This window comes from Anneissia japonica, unplaced genomic scaffold, assembly GCF_011630105.1.
Source record: "Anneissia japonica isolate Jap-2015-1 unplaced genomic scaffold, ASM1163010v1 scaffold287960_len3192837_cov198, whole genome shotgun sequence".
Classification (NCBI taxonomy): Eukaryota; Metazoa; Echinodermata; class Crinoidea; order Comatulida; family Comatulidae; genus Anneissia; species Anneissia japonica.
Window position 1 is genome coordinate 152,299 of NW_022712725.1, and position 23,730 is coordinate 176,028.

The window sequence follows — 23,730 nt, forward strand, 5'->3', positions numbered from 1 at the left end:
AGGCCTTTGTAATCACCGCACGACGCGCGACTCCATCTAGAAGAACATGGCAACTAACACGCGCGTGGGTAAATCGTCACGTACGCTGACGGTTTATGGTCTGGTTGCTATGGTTTTTGTGACGTTCAGCGTGTAGGGACGCACGTGCGCCTAGAATGTCGATGTCCCGAGATGTGCGTCCTTTTGTTGAATTACCTTGGGCAGTGGCGTTGTTAAGGCCACTCACTACGCCACGTCCTTGGAGTAACGCTACCTGCAGACCCCAGATTAGCTAACGCCACTGATCTAACGCCAGTGATGCTTGAATGATTTGACCTCATTTTAAGAGATTGACCAATCACGATTGCAATATATTAAACACTTTGGTCTCTTTCCTGTGCTCTCTATGAATGAAATGGTAAAGGGGTTCTTTTTCTATTGTATTTTAAAATATGTATGATTTGTTGATTGTGTTTTGTAAGATATTTTAACCTATTTAGACTGTCTATTAAAACCTGCAACACAAATGCTAGCTGAAAAATCAGAAGTAAAATTGTTCATTTAAAATACAATAATCATATAAGTTCACTTCGAACAATTCACAGATTTAAAAGTTTTCATGATACACTGTTAATTTTACTACAGTTAAGAACCCGTACATTATTTAAAACTGAAAAATATTCCCCCAGAGGCCTATATATTACTACTAGTTTAACGAACGCCGTTTGTGTGAACACTTTGGAATTTTAAGGGCCGTGGATTAGCTTACGCCTGGAGTAAGCCACGCCAGTCTTACGCCGCGTGTGTGAACATAGCCCTAGTCTACTCAATAATCCAGTGTATTTGTATAAATTTATTAATATCCTATACTTTCAGACAAGTAAAGTTTTACCGGGTACTTCATTTTGCCTCTAGCCATAAAATATTCGAAAAACATCTGTCCCAAAAACCCATGTTTTTTAGTGGATATTTCAATTACACGCTGCCTCCAGGCGTAATTTATCACATGTAACAAGGCCAGCGTGACCACTCACACTTGATATACCCATGGACCTATATATTAATAATAGGTCCATGATATACCCAATGACTGGGTCGAAATTACCCAAGATTCAGCAAAAATTGCCCAAAATTACCCAAGCTTCTTGAAAATGCATTAAAATTTGAAAAAAACCCGTGTTTTTCGCATGTATAGTTTCCCTTTTAGTTCAATTTATAAACCATTTTTTATTGGTTTGTGTTGATTATTAAAATTAATATTCATAAGGTGATAATACGGATAGAAAAATACGCCCTCAGTCGGCCAGTGTTATCAGTAGATCAGTGATCAAATTTTATTATGTACAGTAATACATTAATTAGGTAAGATCAATGGCAACGCAAATCACTTCTGAACCCATGTTCATAGTAATTAACAGTCAATTAACAATGTTATGTTCACTTCGTTGAGGGTTGCTTACTGGAATGGACTGAAATATACTTTGTTACTTCTTAATTCTTCCTCTATGACAAAAATATTTAATTTTCTTATTAGTAAAAATAAAATACTCAATGATTTGAACGGAATACCCAAGAACCCACGACCAAGTCAAAATACCCAAGATCTTGGGTAAATATCCAAGCAGTGGTCACACTGAACAAGGTCCATGTCAAAAGTTGACCTTTAGCTTTGTATACAACACCGGGCCAGAGCAAAATTTCTATCGTTCAATCCCGTTCCCATTTTAATACTTTAACTCCTTATGAAAATAACTTTAATAATATTTAAAAGCATTAAACAAGTTTGACAGTAAGAACTTTAGCAAAACACGGAAAAATGACGTTTAAACTTACAACAAAAAAAGCTCTTTACAGTAGGCCATGGAGCGAGGTTCTCTTAATTGATTTGAGATTGCAGTACAGCAAATTAAATAATCTGCTGTATCCCTTGCTGTGCCATTTTCGATATAGGCATGGACCTTATTAATATAGGTCCATGATATAGGTGATGGTCTGCGACCTGTAGACCACACATAATAGGCCCCGAATTGTAACTTAACTGCACTGGTGAATATTTATTACTTCGTAATTTGCATAACGAATTATTTATAAAGTATGGCTTCCTACGATGTCATTATTTATATATTATAATGGCACTCGACCACAACGGTTATTTATATAATTGGCAGTAAGAAACCATTATTTAGATATAATGACCTTGACACGATAACACGTGTGCATTATATACATACGTCACTGTATTCGTTCAAATGTTGTATTTCTAATGTATAGTTTATTATCTGTGAGTATTACTGCTTTAAAAACAAACTTAAAAATTATAATTAGATGTAATTTGTATTTCAACAACAGAAAAATGATTTTGTACCTACTTTTAAGTTAGTTTTGTTACAACAACTTTACGAGTTGTTTTACAGTCAACAACAACATGGCGTCGTCTAGCGGCGGACATGTGCCGAATGTAATAAAGTTTTGTTATCACGGTGAAGAAATCACTTGAAGCTCCAAATGAAGTTACAAAAGTCCATCGTGTGATGGGAACAGTTCCATGGCCTTCAGTATGTCCATGTACTAAATAGAGGTCCCATTAAATTTGGTTCTAATCGTGTACCTTTGTTTACATTGAACGCTTAATCTATGTTCCCCCTTTGGCCGAGTTGACGTAAGAGAGTTTATTTAAAAGATTTTAGCAGTTACTTAATAATTTAAGTTGTTCGGATGAAATATATATATTTTATAAAGTTTATCCTCGTTATAGCTTTATGAAGACAGTTCAATGCAACTTTGTACCATATATTGTGTGCATTTGTATATGTTCCAACCTAGTGGAGGTTTCTAATCTATTTCTTTTGGTTGAGAAATGAATAAAATAAATTAAATTAAATACTTTAATTAATTTATTATTGCCCACTTGAATTGTATAGATGCTGCAGTGTTCTTTATGTCGAGTGTCATAAATGCTCGAAATCATTCGGGTCCGATGGCACTCCACTTTACTCTGGAGTATGTTGTACTGAGAATCAGGAACAGATGATTCTGAAACAATTGATTTATTGTTTTAAGTAGTGCAACAATAACTTTCAGAGGCAAATTTAGAAAGTTTAGAAAAAACATTTATTAAAGTTTTCATAAGTTTGTCTTAACACTGGTTTGTGTTACCTATTAAATGTAACTTTCATTCTAAGCCACGGATTTACGATAAACGAAGATTCGATAACAGGCCCTTAAAATTATTGCTATAGTCCGACTACCATGTACCTTATTTAATACACTTAAATCAAATTTAGATCAATCTTAATATAATGTTATTTTAAATAGGCCTACACGTTAGCAACTAATTAAAGAATATATTTAATATTATGACGTAGCCGGGCATTTAATTTATGGTGATAAATTAATTATAACAAAAACAGTGAAAGTTGAACATCGTTCTGTGTATATCATTTTAATTTTTTCAATTTCAAACGTACAAATGATCAGCTGATTTTAGTGTAATTTTTGTATTTTAAATGAATATTAGGCCAAATAAAAAATAAAAAAAATATTGTGTTGGTCACGCCCACCGACCAAAAAAAATGTACGAAACTTAGGTTCGGTATTTTATCAAATTTTTTTGTATTTATGTATTTAGTTATATTTGACTACAACAAAACATTTTTTTTTTGGTCGATATCGAAAAAAGGTTTGGCCGAATTTGGCCGTGAGATGGCGTGTGTTTGGCTGTGAAGCACATGTCGACAATCGATAGAGATCCTGCTGCAGACCGGCAGCGAGACGTAAGTCAGCCACACTTTGCAAAGCAGCCAGGCTTTGCAAAACAGTGACGTAGGCTTGGCTCTTCCATTTTTAGTATAGGGAAACTATTTTTGAAGGTAGTATCGCGTCATTTTACGTCAAACCATAACAATCTGCGTCAATGTAGGTAAATTTGCGTCAATATACGTAAATTCCCGTGAAATTAACGTCAACACTAAAAAAAAAATCTGAGTGTTTGAGGCGTATACGATACGGACGTACATTTAAACTAGGTAAGACTTAACAAATGCTTAATTGGAAATGGAAACATAACACTTAACAATGGTTTATCTTTTTTTTACGCAAGGCTTAGGCTAGGCCTTGGCCTCGAGGCCTAGGCTCCTAACTAGCTAGGCCTAGGCCCTAACTAGCTAGGCCTAGGGCCTAGCTAGCCTAGACTCGGGCCTAGCCTACCTAGGCCTGGCTAGCCTAGGGTACTGCCTAATACACAAAACAATTAAAGCATAATCATGAATCAGTAAAGAATAAAACAAGAATACAGCGCAGAATCGCATGGCCGGACGCACTCTTAGTGAAAAAGTTTTCCTCCATTTAGTGGAAAAGGAAGGGCGCCTTTTGCGTCTGGATATACTGAGCAACAGAAGGGCGCCCTGTACGTTGGGCACGAAGTATAGGAAACTTGCATGGTTAAAAAGAAGGGCGCCGCCTACGTTGGGCACGACTTCCGCCTCATTTTTACAATGCGAGAACTCTATCTTGTATTTCTAGTATCTTTGGTTCCATTGCCTGTAAACAAAATAAGGGCAGTCGGACCTCTTGCAGTTTTATACTCTTTGGTATAGTGGTGGTGTATGCTGAGCCTAAACGTCTATCTAATAATAACTAATTAAAGACTTTTTTATAGTAAGTGGTTAAGTTGTTAAGTTACGTCTCGTAAGTCTGGGATACTATTGTTTGTCTGTTGAAGGTTAATTCAAGACTATTTTCCGTTTTTTGTAGACATGCTTCAAAAATTGTCAAGCCAAATCCTGTTCATCATTTCTCATAACATCTCGGCAGTGAATAGGAGGAGTTCGTTCCTACACTCGTTTAAGCCCAGGCCTGGTCGACTACGAGATAGGCCTATATCATTATGTGCCACGTACGTGATTGTTGATGTCGTTATGACACAGATAAAATACAAATAGTACAAGGGTGTAGCGCTGTTTGTAGTAGGTAGGTAGGTTGGTTTTGTCCTGGGGAAGTGGGTGTGGGTGGTTGAAAAATTTCAAGAAATTTAAAATCTATCTAGGCCTATATGCCTAACACTACCCAAACGTTTTTAGTTTTCAATCAAACATTTGAAAAATAAATAATTTCCCCGGTGCATAATATAGGCCTACAGTTGAATTTCATTCATTGCATCTTTGGCTATCAGGTTTTCTATCTGAATTTGATCAAAAACTGAATTGATTTGATTTGGCTTACGGTATTTCAAGTTGATAATTTATTTGATATTACATCTGGTAATACATCTTTCAAATGCATCAATGAACCACACATGGGTCGATTTCAATAGATATGTACAATACTGTAAATCTAGCTGTATAATCCATAAGTCAAGTATAGTATTTGATTGTTTACTCTTCAAGTAAAACCCTGAATAGAACTATCTTTACATGGACTACACGGGGGTGCTAAACAAAATTTGTAAGAGATAAGTACATTTATTATGAAATATGAATAACAATATACAGTACATCCAAATGTTTTGTGTTCCCACAGCACAGCAGGCCTACACAATAGGTCAATACATATAGACGTGTCTCCGTCTCCCTGCCTTGCTGATCACTGTCCAAGGATCTGTGTGACATCTGCCAAACAAAACACTGACTATACCATAAAAGGAAGCATTAAGAATGGCCAAAATCTATTGGTTTCTTATGCCCACTTTAAATCATCATCAACAGGTGAAATTGATCCTAGCCAGCAACCATCACTCGGCGGTACATACACTGGTGAGAAATGCTGGATATAAATCTAAATCAAAGATACTAGAAACACAAGATAGAGTTCTCCACAGAAAAAAAGTGTTCCACCAAAATGCATGGTGGGAATACAAACCATGGGGCTCTGCATACGGCTGGATCCTAATAACTTTTGCCAAATTTTACATGACAGTGAATACATAACCTATATTGGAGGCCTGTTTGGTTAGGTAGACATTGTTGCCACCCATAAGATACAAACAAGTAGGCATAAATATATCAAAAGAGTAAAATAACGGACACAAAGTGTAGAATTGTATGACTGGACCGTGATTAGTGATAAAGGGCTTATTTGACTGGTTCATTTCATTGAGTACGAATTTTCGTTGAGTATTTTTTTCATTCGACTGGTTTGTAAAATAGACTTCATTGACAACGAAAATTAACGTAACCAGAATGCGTTAACCAGCGTATGCACCTGACCAAAAAATATATGGCCGATTGGTCAGTTTAGCAACAACATTTGCGTTAATATAATTAAATTTCAGAAAATAGAAATTATTTACCGACATTGAAGTAAAAAATAATTGTAGGCTAACAGAATTCAAAAACTGGATGAAAACTTTTTTTTACAAAAAACCCATACTGCCACAATCCGAAGCAGTCTTGATTACGCAGCGTGCATCGCGGTAACTGTGCAGCCATTTTGTTTTGTCGAGTATTTACCAGAATTCTATTCGACTGGTCGTCTTCGTTAAGTAGGAGTTTACCACTGCGCAGGTGGGCGTGGTTTAACGAAGAACGACCAGTCAAATACGGCCAATATTTCCATCATTAGTGGATATTAGCGGAAAGAGAAGGGTGCCGCGTACGTCTGGATTTACTTAGCAACAGAAGGGCGTCCTGTACGTCTGGATGTGAACTATATTGAAAACTGGAGGGCACTGCTTACCACTGGATTTGCGTAAAAGATGTGACATATATCCTCCTCACTTTTGCTATGCAAGTGCTCTATCTTGTATTTCTAGTATCTTTGATCTAAATGCTGAATTTTAGAAGTTGTCCTGGAAGTTAAAACCCTAGCAAAAAGACGCTATTTAGGCCCCTCTCAATGCTCTCCATTAATTTTGTTGATAAGCAGCATATATGAGCAGATGGTTAGCTAAGTACATATCAATAATACTGTACACAAACTGTTTATAGCTACAACAGTTTTATGGGCAATGAATTGTTTTATTATGCAGCTTGAATCTGAGAAATTAGTTTCTGCTCAAGCAAATGACCATGTTGACTTGGTACAAGGTGTACTGTATATAATATACCTATGAAACTGACAATAGTCTACTCTTGAATACCTGAATCATGTCTGCTCTATGCCTCCTTTATGTTGGTAGTTTAGTATTTTTAATCATGAAAACATGTGGTATAGGGCACAGCAATAAAGCTTTAAGTTTGAAAAATAAAAAATAAGATTTTTTGCTTTATAGGTGTTGATGGAGCAGGACTTCTGTGGAGCCTACAATTTCCAGAAAAACCAGACCATACAGTACTCTCTATCAAAGGCCTGGATGTTCTTAAACCTCTGCAAATGCAATTTAGTGTTCATCAAGGTGCATTGACTGCTCAAGAGCTGGAGAGCTCAGGTGCCATTGCAGGATGCCAGTTGGAGAGGATGTTTGTGTCAGAGGATGTAGAGAGCCAAGAGGTTTTAGAAGGAAGCCTACGTGGAATCATCTTTAAGCCACTTGGTGTGTTTATGTTCATATTATTTCTTCTTCCTTATACTATATCAAGGTATCTTTATCCATAATCAATATAAAAAAACATTACAAAATAATTTCATTGCAGTTTAAAAAACTGAATTGTGAAAAAAATATTTTTACAGTTAAAGTACATAATAACCACAATAGTAAAAAAGAATATTATTATAGTCATACCAACATTATGCAATTTTCTTTTCTTATTTCCAATAGGCTGAGAAAATTCTTTTTTTAATTCTAATTTCCAGTTGTGAACTACAAAAATAAATTCCTTCAGGATAAAATTAAAGTTCCACATAAAAATGATAAACTTGGGGGAAAAAATGAATTGATTGCTTTTGGAGAAATGTAAACAAGAGAGTATAAATAATTAGATTGTCAAGAATCATTGTGCATGGATATAATTTAGCATTGTTTTATATTGAATTAAATGTTGAAAAATTGAACTATATTTAATATTACAGGCAAAGGGCCATTTCCAAGTGTGATTGACATGTATGGCACAGCTGGAGGACTCAAGGCAACAAGGGCTGCCCTCCTGGCTTCATGCGGCTTTGCTACGTATGCACTACCTTTTTTTGCTTATCAAGACCTTGTTAAAATGGTATCCGAAGTCAACTTGGAGTATTTTCAGGTAATTGTTTTTAATTTTTTCAATGGTTGTGGTAGAAAATTCTTACCATGATAAATGGAGTTGGTCTAATTGGTTTCAAACTTTGCAAAATGCAAGATTACAATAAGAAGATTAACATTAGTACCAGTGTAGTATGCTAATTACTAGTTAGAAGAATGAAATATGTTTACTGTGAAGTGTAAAATTATTAATTTGAGTTAATTGTGATTTGGCCTCAATTTAAATTTGATAATTTAAAACTGTCAATGGTATCTATCTAATAACTAGAGCAGTACTTCTTGGAGTGCATACCCTCTGCTCTGTAGTACCTGAATACCAAATAATACACATAGGGCCTGTATGAGTGTAACTGTGACGCCACTATTTTCTTTTAATTTCATGCTCAAAGCTTCACAGAAATGTTTTGAATTTCTGTGATCTTGACCTTCACCTTTGACCTTTGACATCCCGAATTTGAATCGCATCTTCCTTAGACAGGTACCAATCCACTAAATTTGATGATCCATTTATTGCAGTAGTTTTTGTATAATCCTGCTAACAAACAGATACAGAGAGCATCGCAAAACAACCGCTTGAAAAGGCAGTATGAATCATTTTTGCATTGTTGTGTATGAATTAATTATATTTCTTATGTCATTTCAGGAAGCCTGGAGTTGGTTCTCATCTCAAGAGTTTGTTGACCCAGCTCGTATTGGTTTCATGGGCACATCAATGGGAGCTATGATTAGTATAGTTACTTCATCCATGATGTCTGATAAGGTAGTGTAAATTATATCTACTAATAATAATAGAATAATAGGTTGCCTTGTAATGTATTAAATATGATAGCAAATAAATGAGGTTTCTACCTAGTTTACCTAAAAATATAAGAAAGGAGAATATTAAATGGCAGCAAAATAATAGTGAAAAGGGATGCGGACGCACTAATCTCAACATGCATGAAATTTTACAATTTAGATGTACTAACAATGTAAGAACTGGTTATATTTTGTATGCATACAATAGTGTTATGAGTTTCAATAATATACATAAAGGTAAAGGTAGGAGAATAACCTATAACTTGCAGCTTCATTGTGCTGAATTGCGTATGGAGGTGGTCCATGACTACCTAGAAGCCGTAAAGCCGGACACTCACTGCGTTGTACGACCGTCGTACGACAAATCCGCATTTGCTTCCGGCAAACGATAGACGACGAACGCTGTCTGCTGATTATCAGTGGCAATCTCAGTAAAAAGACGATCCGTTGGGTCTGCGTCTTCCCATGTGTTCTTCGTCGCGTTGCTGTTGCATCGCCATCAACTGAACCGTGGGCGAGGAGCTGCTGGAACCATGCCGAAGTTAAGGCTGTAGCTAGCTGCGGCCCTGCCTAACCACTCGGCCATAGAAGCAGACCATACACAATATTTGTCTTGTAATATGTCATCACAACAGTTTGATATAATAGCTCCAACTGGTTAACTTTTCTGGTTTTTTTTCTTATTCTTGTTTCTTATATCAATTTTCTAATAATTTTTGTATTTTAGAATGAATTGTTAGATATTTTTTAGGCATCACTTGTTATATAATTCTTTTTTTTAAAGGTAAGAGCTATAGTTTGCTATGCTGCAAATCATCATCATGTCTTGGCGCCTGTGAAGTTACGTGGAGAACATTTACCTTTTATAGAGTATGTATTAAAATATTTTTGCATTTTCTTGAATTTGAAAACCAATGAATTATGTAAAGTATTTTTCCCTTAACTCATGGTGTACGACCACGCTTGGTGGTTTGATTTCATTTGCTGTGTTCAATATCAGTTCACAACCATAATATTTAAAGATAAACTAAAAAATATTAACAAAATGAGAAATAATCGTAGTAGATGTCTACTTACAGCAGCAGATCTAGGGGGGCACGGGGGCTAGGGGGCAAGAAAAAAAGAGAGAAGAGAAAAGAAAGGAGAAAGAGGGGAGCATGGTGATTTAAATTGTTGTTACAGATTTCTGAACCTTTTTGCAAGATGATAATAATGTATATGTGATACCCACATGTTATCTTTATAGCCATGTTATTTTATCATTATCATGTTTTTAACTGTGATCACCATAGTAACATTGAATTTTTTTAGGTATTCAGGTGATCTAATTGAACTTAGGGAAAATGGTGAAATTAATGTTTTAAAAGCCATCACAGGGAATTTAAACAACGCAACAGAAAAAACAGCTATTCAGGTAAAATACCTTCCAATTCTTTTCCCCCTCAAATATATCTTGATGTGCATGTGCAGTAATTATATGCATATACCTGTATAATGTTTCTATTTCTTTAAATAGACACTAAAATTGGCTGACAGTTTTGTAGTATAAATTCTGTCAATTTTCTGTTTCTCAGATCTGTGTCTCATTGAATATCAATTTGACCTGTATTTTTTGAAATTTATTGTGTAATTATTATTTTCTCTTTACAGTTTTATTAAATGAGGTTTTTCTTCTGGTTAAATAAATTTTAAATGAAATGAACATTTTCTAAAAGCTGAGAACAGAGAGTACAGATTTAATTTGATCTTGCATTGGTAATTAATTATAGATTGAAAAATCAAAAGCCCATTTTCTATTCATTGCCGGAGAAGACGATCAGATTTACAACAGTAAGGACTGCACGTCAAAACTGACTGAAAGGTTAAATCGCAGTGGTCACCATAAGCATACGGTCTTGACATATCCTGGTGCTGGACATCTAATTGATCCTGGGTTATTACCGGTCTCTATAAAGACTAGGCACCCACTCGCTGGTGAGATGAGTTTTTGTATTTGATTTCATTACTATGAAACAATCTGACTCAGATTTACACCTGGATCCCTTCTATCCCTTGGATATGCAGGTGCCTTAAGCTAAGGCCAACTCGGTATGCCACAGCAGGCCTTACGCGATTTACCGTCAGGGACAATCTTAAAGCATTGTGGGAATATTAAATATGTTTGATATTCTACAACATTACTATCCCCGATGCAGTCTTATGATGACATATCACGTCTGTCTTGAACTTGTGACAACAAATCATGCCTGGTTGCTTTGTACCAATATGGCGTGGTGAATTCCAATCCAATTGGAAGCAATGTCCTTTCACGCATCATTGCTGATCTGCACTAGTTGTTGAAACATTCACTGAGATCAGTTTGATATAATTTTTAAACTTCAGTGAGATGGGGCAGTTGTAAGTTGCATTTTTAACTTCTATATTTTGGAAATTTTATATTTTATATTAAAATTTGCCTTTTATTGTAAATAATCATAACCTTTTGATATATTTATATATTTATTAATTATTCTTGGCGGTGGAGAAAATTTGTACATCAATTAAGTTTGCTTTTGTTTAATCCTGTCACTGTCAAGGGTGTTTTGTTTTGTGTTATGTTTTTCTTGTATAATGTTTCCAAAAATTGGACAAAATCAATGAAATGAAATCACATCAATAATGACATCAATAACAATGGCCTGGTTTTATTCTTGAAGGTGGTTTATACTTAATCAATGGAGGAAACTTAGAGGATCAGGCTAAAGCGCAACAACATTCATGGGAGAGTGTTAAAGACTTCTTCAAGGACAAGCTAGCTTAAATCTTTCACACCACATCTAGATCTGAACCAATCAAGCATGAAGACAATAGCATGTTTAAGAAAATAATGATGATTATTTGAAAAAAAGAAAAAAAAAAGAAAAGACAAATGTATGGAAATTACAGAATAGTAAGGCCTGGACCAACAGATTTCAGTTTCATAATTTATTTGGAATCACTTTAGTACCAGTGGCACCAGACATGGGGTAATTGTAATTTGTAATTGTGATAAATTGTGTTCATTACATTTTTTAATTTAATTGGGTGTAATTTGTAATTTGCTTCAAAATTCTAATTTACAATTGTAATGCTCAGCACTCACCGTAACAAGACAAACCGTCTGCGTAATTCTTTTCTCCATGATAGTATTCATTTTTTTAATTCTTACGTTCATAGAAAATGACGATATAGTATTTTCGAATATGATGTTTTATATTGATAATAACGATATGAAATTTTTAGATTTTCTTCTGGATTTTAATGTTTTTTGTCTGCATTTGCTAACTGAAGATGCTTTTCTTTTGTTATTAATAATGAAAGATAACAAAGTTCATTCGTATTTCGTATGTAATTGTAATTTGAAAAATATAATTTGTAACCATGACAATTACATTTGCATACATTTCTTTACTCACAGTCGTGTCGTCACAACACCAGGTGGTGCTCTTTGTTGTCAACCAGACGTTGGTTTAACTGTACATTATGCCTGGATGACTTCATAATCTTAATGGTTTAGAATAGGCTTTCTTGAATAGGCATTTTAAAACTTAATAATTTACCATCAAAATGTACTAAAAACACAAAAGCTCGCATTATATTAGTTATGGAACATCGATGTAATCATCAATTAAAATTTACAAAAAAAAAGTAAGATAAAACATCTTAAATTGGGATCAATGGTTTGTCAGTGGAAAAAATTGCATCCGGTTGAACTCATTTTGTGTCGCTGGTAGCAACGGAGTAGTATCACGTGGTATCGTGACAGTGATGTAACACTGTAGTACTCTATAAAAACCTCAAATTGACATCCACTGGATGGCAGAAAACTCATCCACTTCATTGTTATTCAGAAATAACTGTTTGTTGTCAACAGTTTATCCATCCAACTGTAAGCTATAATAAATAATAGTATAATTCCTTAAGTTGACACAACCTCAAGGCACTTAACAACAACAACAACAACAGAGAAGAAAAAACCAAAACAAATGCAAATTTGGAAGAACTGATATGTATAGAGGCCCACTTTTTGTAATAACCTTCATTCTGAAGGTTAGAAAATAAATCTCTCAAATCTGCTTGTATTACAGCAAGTATGAAATAAAATTTTTAAAAACACTTACGGGTCCTTAAAATTTTTAAAAACACTTAAAAACTTTCACATTTTTTTCAGTCATAGTACTTTATTGAACTAGTGATACAATTTGCTATTGAAAGGTAATAAATGAATCTGACTGGACACAATGTCAATTATAAATACAGGTGATCAATGGCGTATTCAGGGGGTGCGCGGAGGCGCACGCCCGCCCCTCTAAAAACTACTCGCGGTCCCCAGTCATCCCCTAAAATCACCTTATTTTGGTGGGGTGCACAAAGGTGAAGGGCTTGATCATTAGATGAGGGGGTACTAGTTCACAAAACAAAGTAATTTTAGGTGATTTTTAACTACTTGAGCCAAGGAGGTATAAAAATATTTGTATACCTCCTTGCTGGGCTCAATCGAAATGTCAAGACATTCTCAACAAACAACAGTTCTTTTCAGAACTATCTACGAGGTGTACAGCAAGCATTAAATATACAAATAGAAATGGTTATCTCATAGAACATGTCATAGTAAACAATTATCAGAAGCAATTTGATATATATTATGCATACATAGGCCTACATAAATTTAATACTGTAGGCCCAATTTACTCTAGGGAGGACCCGTAGGCCAGTGCTTGCCAACAATATTGGAAAAAGCCCCAAAAAATGCCAATAAAATTGTTAATAGCTTATATAAAAGCATGAAATAAGTTATGAACTTCAGAAACACACCCAAAAATGTCGCTGATTTAGACATTTTACAACCAAAATCCTTAAATTAAAAGCAAATTTAAGGCTCTTTGCAAATGAATACAGGAAGGTGTTATTTAAATATGCGTTAATTGACAAAGATTTTTTTTCTCATTTAGGTTTTTACTTTCTTAACCATATTAATTGTGGAATCGTGTTTTTTTTTGGTTTTTTTTCAATATATGCCTATATTTAGCTCTTAATAAATTGGTATAAATTATCAGGACAGCCAAACATTTTATGCTTTAGTTTTAGAGAGGATATGCGGCAACTGAATTGTATAATTGTATACCTATATACGTGTTAAGGTGAAGTGATGGGCTAGCTGGGTTAATGAAGTGATTTTTTTATACTTGGTGTTATATCTTGCATGGAAATATTTCCCATAAGAGACGTTTAGAGTTGGCGCCTAGGAAAGTTGGCGCAGAAGAGTTGGAGCATGCTTATTTTTGCAATCAGTACGCTCAATACGACCTAGCCCCAGATGCCAGTCATTGGCCCCCATGCTATTAATAATTTAATTCGAGTATATAATATGTCAATTAGGTTTATTTTAATATTGTAAAAATCAATTAACTATAATATATAGATTTAACAACATTTAACTATTGGATTGAACATTATTATGTTCCTGTATCAACTCCACACCTACCGAGTTTGTGTTACAAGCAATTCTGAAAATCAGCTTCTTTGTATTTACACGGAACTCCTTAACTCTAAGCCAATAAATATACGGATCGCAACACGCGCCAACAAGAGTACAATGGCGGCAAAAATGTAGAAAATACAAATACCAGTTGTACGAAGAAAGTAGTTTGTTACCTATTTTCAATACGAGTATTGCGTTTATCACGTTAGGTAACCAGCATACGAAAAAACACGTTACAATGATGCAACACGTAACTGCAAGTTTCCGCGCGCTTTGAAGGTCAGAAAGCGCGTGCGAATCAACCAGCATTTTCTGTTTCTGGTAAAAAAAATTGAATAGTATCACATACGTTGTACTGATGCATAATTGTCCCCCTGATAGCAAGATCAAGGTACCACGTGCTCTAGATTCAAGTTCCTCATCAGTGTCTGGTCTGTTCCTTATTATGGTTGGAATATTAATTGAGGTGGACACAACGGACACAACAACTACAAAAAGTGTTCGTCTAAACGTCGTCAAATGATGACCGCGCCCCATTACAATCAGTAGCCTCTCCACTGCCATTATTAATCTAAGAGCAATTGAACACAAAAGTGTCAATTGCACTCCCACTGTCAATAAGGGATGCGGCTCCGTATGTGGGTTTATAGTTCCGAATGTCAATATTACGATATTATAGATAGTTAAGCTGAATGCGATAATGTTTCTTGAATTTCGAAGTTCTTTACTCATCAAAATTGTTAAGATGATTAAACTATTAGCGGGAATACCAATACACATTAAAATGATTGAAACGGACAAGAAATACACTTTCGATATGTCTATTGTGTTATTTGCAGTAATATTTCCATCCATGTTCCTTTGCATCAAGTTTAAGTTCAATACACACCATTCCAACAGGAGATCCACAACAAATCGGCCGCTTTTCGCATGTACTCCGATTTTGCGACAAATTGTCAAGTGCAGTACCAAGAAGCAGGGTGAAGAATCAAAGATCAAATAGAAAAGGATTTTGGATTGTACATATCGTAAATTATGAGATAGCCTAATGTAGAGTCCCCAATTCTTAACATCAGTGTTGTGATGTTTTTATAGCGGTCCAAATAATAGGGCTACTACTGAGCATTCGACGAGAAGTGGTTCTCGTGCTTTTGCAACAACCAGCAGTTCAAGCAAGTACAATTTTGTTTAGAATAGGCCTAATATTTAAACTCGTCCAATTTCAACAACGTAGCTGATCATATTGATCTATTATACATTAAACTCAATTTATTCTAGTATTAATTGTGGTTGCTATGCCATTTATTACATGATTCCCTTTGTATTGATAATCTTACGGGCATTCGGCCTATCAAATTTCCCATCACTATATTTATGAATACGTGCTGTAAACTAATTGGTAGTCTATTTAGATTATTATAACCCACTCGGCTTATAATTTACAAATAAGAAGTATGAAATGAATTAAGTTCATAGGTAACCATTTATACTGCAAAACATATCTCGTCTTTACCGTTTTCTTTATTGCATGAGAGCACCGCATACTCACTCTTTAAAAAAAAAATAACTTAGACCCTGAGGATGAAATTACATACAAGAAAATTTAACAAAACAATAAATTGAGGCTGAGCTAAAATGTCAAATGAAACAAAATGTAGACCTAAACACAACGAATCAAGAAAAACAAATTAGTGACTGTAAACTTCGCTTTTTCTATACGTATTCTCTCTAGGCCTGCAGTAGGTGCGATTATTGCAGGCTTAATCTAGAGAATAATGTACTGTACAATCATTTCAGATTCTCGAAACGTTTATGTATCAATATCAGAATTACAAACTATGTTAACTATAAAGTTATATTAAATGATTGGGATCAAAGACTAAAGACGGACTAAAACAGATAGCACAAAGTTTACACAACGCAGGAGACTATTTTCTTGAGAAATCAAAAGCTGGGTTATTTCTGTTATTATTATAATAAGATAGGCCTATAGTGGAATGCTGGTATTTATTAATCTAAGGAAGATGTAATTAAATTTTGGTGTTAAAAATTAAGAGAACAAGGTAATGTCACAAAAATTCGGGAAAATTCCTGAAACTACCCCTCGACTCAGATAAAAGAAAATAATGGAATCGCCCATGAACGCCTGCGTCTATACAGTATTAGTTATGGCGTATACTGCGTATAATGCGCTATACCAAATCCCACTACATTACATTACATTACATTACAATTTATTGAATGACGGCATTCTAGTTTTTAATCTTAAGCAGGCGAATGTATTATAATACTATAAATATAAGGACAACGAATTTTTGAATTGAAGGTGCCATTGTGATGAAATTAATTAATCGTCGTGCCAAGCAGATAAGGAACTCAATATTCAGTGATACACGAATAGTTGTTTTGATTATCCACACCGGTCGGTTTTTCTACTATGAGCAAACAACATCTTTCGGGGCATAAACTTACAGCATGGCTTGAATAATTCACCAAGCAAATATAACGACGTTCTGACAGTATAAGATAGGCCTACTCGCACTATATACGGCAAATATTGTGCGCAAAAATAAAAAAATTGCCAATTAATAATATTATTATTAATTATTATTATTGTTTATTTTTGAAACAATATCATTTTTTTACAAATAAGAACCTCACTAACCTTACTCTTCTAGAATTACAGTACCAACAGATATAATATTCTTATGCTGATCACGTGTCCAAAAAATGAGCAAATAGTTACTAAATAGGACAACAAATATTTTTACATTAAAAACTTTAAAATACCAAACAAATCAACACAAACTGTAGCAGATTCCATGTATAAACCTTCCATTAACGTGTTATTCTAATAAGCCCCGCGATGCCGCGCAATGCGTCGTGGCAAGACATGCCATTTCGGTGGTACGCTGCAGCGTGAACCCGTGTTTGCGACCTGTTCTCGCACTGTACATGCATGAGTTTTTACGCATAGGTTTAATTGTTCGCGCATTGCTCACGTCAGTCAGGAAGCATTTGTATTTTACTTCAATTATTTAGCCAAGTCTGATTTTTCACTTTTATTTGTTCAATGACACCACATGGAACAATTTTCAGCTTATTGTCCAATTTGTAGATGCGTTTTCACTCGTTGGGGGCGCTTTAAGAAAATTTAAAGACAGCATGTTGTATGAGACGCTGCGGGACAAATGCGGTATAAGTCAGGAGGCATTTGTCATTTTTTGGCCTTACTTCAATTATTTAGCCAAGTTTGATTTTTCACTTTTATGTGATCAATGACACCACAACAAACAATTTTCAGCTTATTGTCCAATTTGTAGATGCGTTTTTCACTCGTTGGGGGCGCTTTAAAAAAATGGCGGTTTGTGATATTGGTGCCTATATCTCGGCAACCACTGATGGTAGAAGCTTTTAAATGGTCTCAAAATGTTCACAATGTATATATTACTATTTGCGCTAATAGAACATTTTGCTGAAAAATGGCCGGAAATGCCATTTCTGGCGATTTGACCTTTGAACTTGTATGCTCATATCTCTGTAAATACTAGTCGTACAGACTTGAAATTAATTTCAAATTGTTCGCAATATGTATATTTATATTTACATTAATGAACATGTTTGTTCAGAAATGCCAGGAAACGTCATATTTGACCTTTGATACAAAATGCGTTCCGGTTAGGGTATCCTTTTACTGACTTTACTTAGATAATGTCTTTTGGTCATAAAAGTGTTATAACATTTATATTAATAATTTCTTCGGTAGGAAATATTTTTTAAAAGTTATAAAAGTAGTATGACCAACAATCTTATGATCAGGTTGCTATTTACCAATCCAGTCAATAAATTCCTCAATATCATCTACTAGTTCTGTTGTAAAGTCCTTTGTATTTTCACATCTATCACCACATTCACATGCATCAGTACAAAGAAAATTGTTCTTCTTACACCCACAAAGATTGGTCGAGCATGAACCATTGCAAGTACATTTATGCATTTCTAGAAGAGCCTCTGGTGCTGGTGGATTTTTGCAGAACACTTGTGTGATGTACGTCACTGTGTAACTAACTGTGACCTTCTTGGATGTTATTAAATGTTAGTATATTATCTACAACAACAACAGCTAGTACCTCCTGTTATAAAGTGTAGATAGGTATTATACAGTTATACCAAAGGCTAGAGAGAAAGAGGATAAACTATAGGCCTAACTACAGGCTGAGGTCTTACCTAGGCCCCTCCTTAAACTAGGCCTAGGGTCATAGGCTGACACAACAGTCACGCTTCACATACTGACATGGACTGAAATTTTGGGGGGAAAATGGGACAAAATTGAAGCATGAAATGAAAAATAGAGCGCATAAGAGAAATATTATTAAATAAATAATATACCATTCCGGCGTTATTGAACTTGTTCAAACTCATTGTAATTTAACTAATGTTAAATGATAATGATAATGATAATATTTAATAATAATAATAATAATAATAAATATCATAGATATCATTATCATTATCATTATCATTATCATTATTATTATCATTATTATTATTATTATCATCATTTCGGCATTACATGTAATTAACTTGGTCTAGCCTTGTAATCAAGAACCTGCAGATACACTATTTAACATATAACTAGGCTTAGGCCTCATTTATACATTCATTGGTGCCGCTCTGCCATTTTGGCATTTCAATTGACATCCAGTATTTTAGAGCTGCCTATTCTCAGCTCTTCTCTTAATTTGAAAATAACTGTCATTCTGTTTCATTTGATCAGATGAAGAAAAACGCGCTTTTCCTTACTCTTTGTGCTTTTCCCAGAAAGACAGCTTAATCAAATATTATATGTCATTTTAAACGACCCATTGGTATTAACATGGTAACATCAATGTATTTTTAAAAATTAGACAGCGACGTTCTCTCAGAAGTTGTTCTGTAGACGTTTATCTGTTGATGACCTTTTGACCTCCTGAATTCTGCAATGAGATTTTCGGGCCGATTCAGCCGAGACGGCCCGAGTGGAGTTTCATGTAAATGTTTCGTACGGAAAAAAAAATCGCGTCCCGCTTGGCGACACGATATACATATAGCGTAGGTTTTTCATCGACTCGCTATGGACCATTCAAACATGCTGATTCCCAGAGACAGTGTAATTGCAGAACAGAGGTGTCTATCGGGCAACTGCGGACTATTATTTCTTGAAGAGCAGGAGGAAAAGCAGAAAGAGGAAGAGCATTCTTAATTGACACGCACCGTCGGTGGCAGTGTTGTTCGCGCCGAGTTCACGCATGGTTCACGCATATGGCACGAACATTGATACCAGGTGCCAAATTTTTGAACATTTTAAAATTCTCTCTACGACATGGCGCTAACCCCCGCACCCTTCACGTACTCCTCATGCTCGTTCCCGAAGACTTTATTCATTTTGCACGCCGACGCGAAGTGCGCTCCAGTGCGGGAACGAAAATCGTGCAAGAAGTGTCAGGGTGGCATTACAACTTCCTAATTCACAGCAGAACATATCGATTTTCCAAAAACCTAAGCCTAGTTTCAAACAATCATCTTAATGGCTGTGTAAGTGTAAGGTCTATGTGCGCTCAATAATAAACGTAGCACTTTCAATAGTATATTTCTACACAAAGTCGTGTTTACACTGTACAAATTAATGAAATGTTCTTAAGTACACTTTAAGTACATCATTTGTACTGTTACTTTGTAAGAAAGACTGAAGTGTATTGGCCCGAATACAAAAATGATCTGCATTGAACCGTGAGTGATTGGTAGATATATAAAAAAAAAACAGCTAAACCACCAACACGATAATACCATTCATCTGCATAAAAAGATGATCAAAAATGCATATTTGTAATGGCGATATCTTCCCTTTGGCGCTCTGCAGAAAATCCTTAAATTGCTAGCTGGCTGCTTCCCCAACCCACAATAAACTTCTGTATGTTGTACCACGGAGTCAGCATGATCCCGATCCGTAAACTGGCTAGACCATGAACCTGTAACAAATTAACCTTATCAAATTAATTCTATCAATTAATTTACTTGAGTTTCAGAATAGTGTATACACAAAAATATAAAACGTTTAACAAATGTACGTACAATTTTACGCATTTTATAAGAACACTGAGGCTGAAAATTGCCAAAAAATAAAGAAAGGCAAAATTTCTCTTTAGGTTTTTTAGTTTAAAAAAAATAGAAAAACCAACAAATCTTATCTGCACTTTATTTGCAGTACGTGAATATGTTATGTTATACCCTCTATATAACAGTACATTTAATATATTGATGTACAAAATAATGTTTTATGCTTGAAAAGTGTTTAAAAGTAAGAACAAAATAAGAACATTTTGAGCCTGAAATCAGTAAAAAAAAATAAGAACACTGAGCCTGGGAAAATTTTACTGGTTTTTATTTTTTTTTTTTTTAGAGTGTATTGGCTGTTTTTGCTATATGAATTATCTTGTTTAATGCTCTGGTGGTATATAGAACATGTTCTATTATCAACCCTCACTTATATAGAGAAAGTTTCCCCTACATGTATTCTGTTGATTCATATTTCCATAGTTGAATGAATTTACATAATACTGTAAAATCAGTTGTGTAAGTCATATGGAAGATGTACTTACCATTTTTGTATCAAGATGTCCAGTCGAACTATCCAACACTTACCGCCGAGTTCTTGTTGCACTCCCATATTTTCAAAACCAGTTTCCTTGTACTTACTTTGAACTCCTGTACTCTAAGCCAATATATATACGGATCACAACACGCACCAACGAGAGTAAAAAGGCGACAAAAATCTAAAAAATATGCATACCAGCTGTACAAATACAGTTTGTCACGGACTGTCAATATCAAGATTGCGTTTATCAGGTAAGGAATCCAGCATATAGAAAAACACGCTACAAGAATGCAGCACGTAACTGCAAGTTTTCGCGCTCTATAAAGGTCAGAAAGCACTCGCGAATCAAACAGTACTTTCTGTTTCTGATAAACGAAGTTGAATAGCATCACATACATTGTACTGATACACAAATGTCCTCCTGACAGGATTACCAAGATATAAACTGCTTTCCTATCTTTCTGATTGTCACCTGTGAGCTTGGCGCTAACAGTAATTATTACGGACACAATGGAAACAACTATTACAAGAAGCGTTCGTCTGAACGTTGTCAAAAAATGACCGCGTCCTATTACAGTCAGCAGCCGCTCCACTGCCATTATTACCCTAATACCAATTGAACCCAAAAGGGTCGATTTCACTCCCACTGACAATAAAGAATATGTATTCTCATGTCCGGGATCTATCGGCCCGAATACCAATATTACGTTATTGTAAATCATTAAACTGACTGTAATGATGTTTCTTGAATTTCGAAGCGCTTTCGTCATCAAAATTGTTAATATGATTAAACTATTTGAGATAATACCAATACACATTAAAATGATTGAAACGGACAAGAAATAAACGTCTAATTTGTCTATGGTATCATTCATTTTTCCTCTTTCTACCAAATCAATTCCAGCTTGGGTTCTACAACAAAACGTGTACCTGCCTACCACAAAGGCAAGCAAACGGCGGTAATGTCTGTTCCTTGCATCATTTAAAAGCAGTCACAACGATGGCTCCTCTATAAGTGGGATAGATCTATGGTTCTATTGTAGAATTAAAGCCAAATTCTTGTCTTTTGTATTTGTCAATTGTTCTGTGTGTCCTTCCTCGAGCCTACGCAACCGCACGCACACACCATAACCAATCTCTTAAAAAAATGTCACAAGGCGCGAGACCGAAACCATTGGAGAGAAGTTGAATTTAGACTATCGCTGGTCTATTCAGTAATGTGTTGCTCTACACAGCTAGTAACGATATATACTCTTGGGTTTATTACTTTATTTTTTTAACTCGGATTCAATTTGCAACATGTAGTGCCTCGACAGACCGATAATTGCAAAACATTGAATTTTCCATATCGTAACCTAATAATGTATGCATGGAATAGTTCTTATAATACCGGACACGACGAGATTAAATTAATTGATATTCATTACTTTTACCACATGCGCGGATGTCTAATATTTTTTGTTATGCAGCGATCTTTTCCCCTAATTAATTTCCTTCGTTGTTTCTCTAGTTATATATTAATCGTATAGTACCATATGTTCTAAATAGACTTCTGTATATCTTGTATCAGCAAAGTAACTATTAAGTATCAGCCTTCTTAATACCTCTTCGTTACTAATTTTGATTATGATACAGGGTGGTGGTATCTCTGCTTTAAAAATCTGTACGATTCACATATGATTGATAATGCATAACAACTCAACCACAGAAATGGGCCTTTGACTTAAATTGTGAGAGGCGCTATATATATACAAGTCGATTTCCATATTAGTTAACCAACTAAATGGGCTAACAATGTTCGTTGTTCGCTGAAGAGGATTCAGGTGGCGAAAAGGAAGTGTGAACATTATTCAGTAAAATTACTAAAACTCCGTAGCGTCAAAGGTGCACAAACCTCTGAACCAGCACAATAGCTAAAAGAACGTTCCCAGGTCATCCAACTGGGACCAAGGTAACATCCCATTTACTATTATAATCAGGATATTTTTTTATTTGATTAGTTGTAGGGGGGGGGGGGAGGTTCGAGGGCTTCCCCCAACTAATCAAATTTTAAAAAAATATCCTGATTATAGTAGTAAATGATCGGTAATGTGAAAATACATATTAAATGTAAGTCACTCCTTTTGTATTATGATTTACAGAATTGCCATTGCCTCAGACCAGGCGCACACGCCGTGTCATCTCTCGAATGTTGTGCATAAGAGTAATAATCATGGAGGTATACAATTATAAAAATATTCTGTTGCAATCATGATAACTCCCATGGTTACCCGTATCCAGGTAGCAAACCTTATCTTTTATCACGCAAAATAACGCCCTTCCCTTATAAAAATTCCACAGACACGTCAGTTGCACTGTGTCGACAGTGTGTACACACGGTGCACACTGTGGTCACACCGTGTGTACACACTGTGGTTGCTGTGTTTGGACAGAAAAACACAGTGTACAGAATTGAAATAGTCAGCCACAGTCCGAAAAGTCCACTGATTAATCTCAGATAAGATAGCATTATACCAGGGAACAGTGTAATTTCACTGTTCCCTGATAATACATACGGGCCAAGTATCGAAATGCACGCCATCGTGCTTCGGGATTCAATATTTCGACATTAATTAGGTCATCATCAGGAACGAAAAATTATCCGTATTTGCAAGCTTATACCAAAAGTGTTTGACCAATCAAAACATTACCCCTAGTAGGTGACAT

General features: G+C 35.2%; 2 protein-coding genes across 7 annotated transcripts in view; one reads left to right on the forward strand and one right to left on the reverse strand.

The window, feature by feature from the left end:
- Nucleotides 1-22,031, reverse strand: part of LOC117108056 (acyl-coenzyme A amino acid N-acyltransferase 1-like) — a 42,042-nt gene extending 20,011 nt beyond the window's left edge. For 2 of the 3 annotated variants that reach the window (XM_033249908.1, XM_033249904.1), the window contains exon 1: nt 21,029-22,031. The gene's annotated coding sequence lies outside the window, so the exon portion shown is untranslated. Of the gene's footprint in view, nt 1-1,812; nt 2,616-21,028 lie in introns of those variants that run through there. The other variant, XM_033249906.1, reaches the window with a different exon arrangement.
- Nucleotides 4,509-12,494, forward strand: LOC117108057 (acyl-coenzyme A amino acid N-acyltransferase 1-like). 4 transcript variants are annotated; one of them, XR_004445319.1, is made up of 10 exons: nt 4,509-4,635; nt 4,732-4,873; nt 5,497-5,729; nt 7,187-7,447; nt 7,924-8,093; nt 8,736-8,852; nt 9,675-9,760; nt 10,202-10,304; nt 10,660-11,287; nt 11,587-12,494. XR_004445319.1 is itself a non-coding variant. In XM_033249909.1 (10 exons), the coding sequence occupies exons 2-10, from the start codon at nt 4,734-4,736 to the stop codon at nt 11,688-11,690; spliced, it is 1,419 nt and encodes a 472-aa protein (XP_033105800.1). In that variant the 5' UTR covers nt 4,509-4,635; nt 4,732-4,733; the 3' UTR covers nt 11,691-12,494. The 4 variants fall into 4 exon arrangements, 3 of the variants coding, with proteins under 3 accessions (XP_033105800.1, XP_033105801.1, XP_033105802.1); XM_033249909.1 differs by having other exon boundaries at nt 10,660-10,864; XM_033249910.1 differs by lacking the exon at nt 10,660-11,287.
- Nucleotides 22,032-23,730: the final 1,699 nt, after the last annotated feature.

Excerpts from the sequence above, each read along its gene's own strand:
- LOC117108057 (XM_033249909.1), top strand. The coding sequence starts at position 4,734 with ATGCTTCAAAAATTGTCAAGCCAAATCCTGTTCATCATTTCTCATAAC. Across the intron at positions 4,874-5,496 it reads CCTATATCATTATGTGCCAC|CACAGCAGGCCTACACAATA; the intron begins GTACGTGATTGT and ends GTGTTCCCACAG. Across the intron at positions 8,094-8,735 it reads TCAACTTGGAGTATTTTCAG|GAAGCCTGGAGTTGGTTCTC; the intron begins GTAATTGTTTTT and ends ATGTCATTTCAG.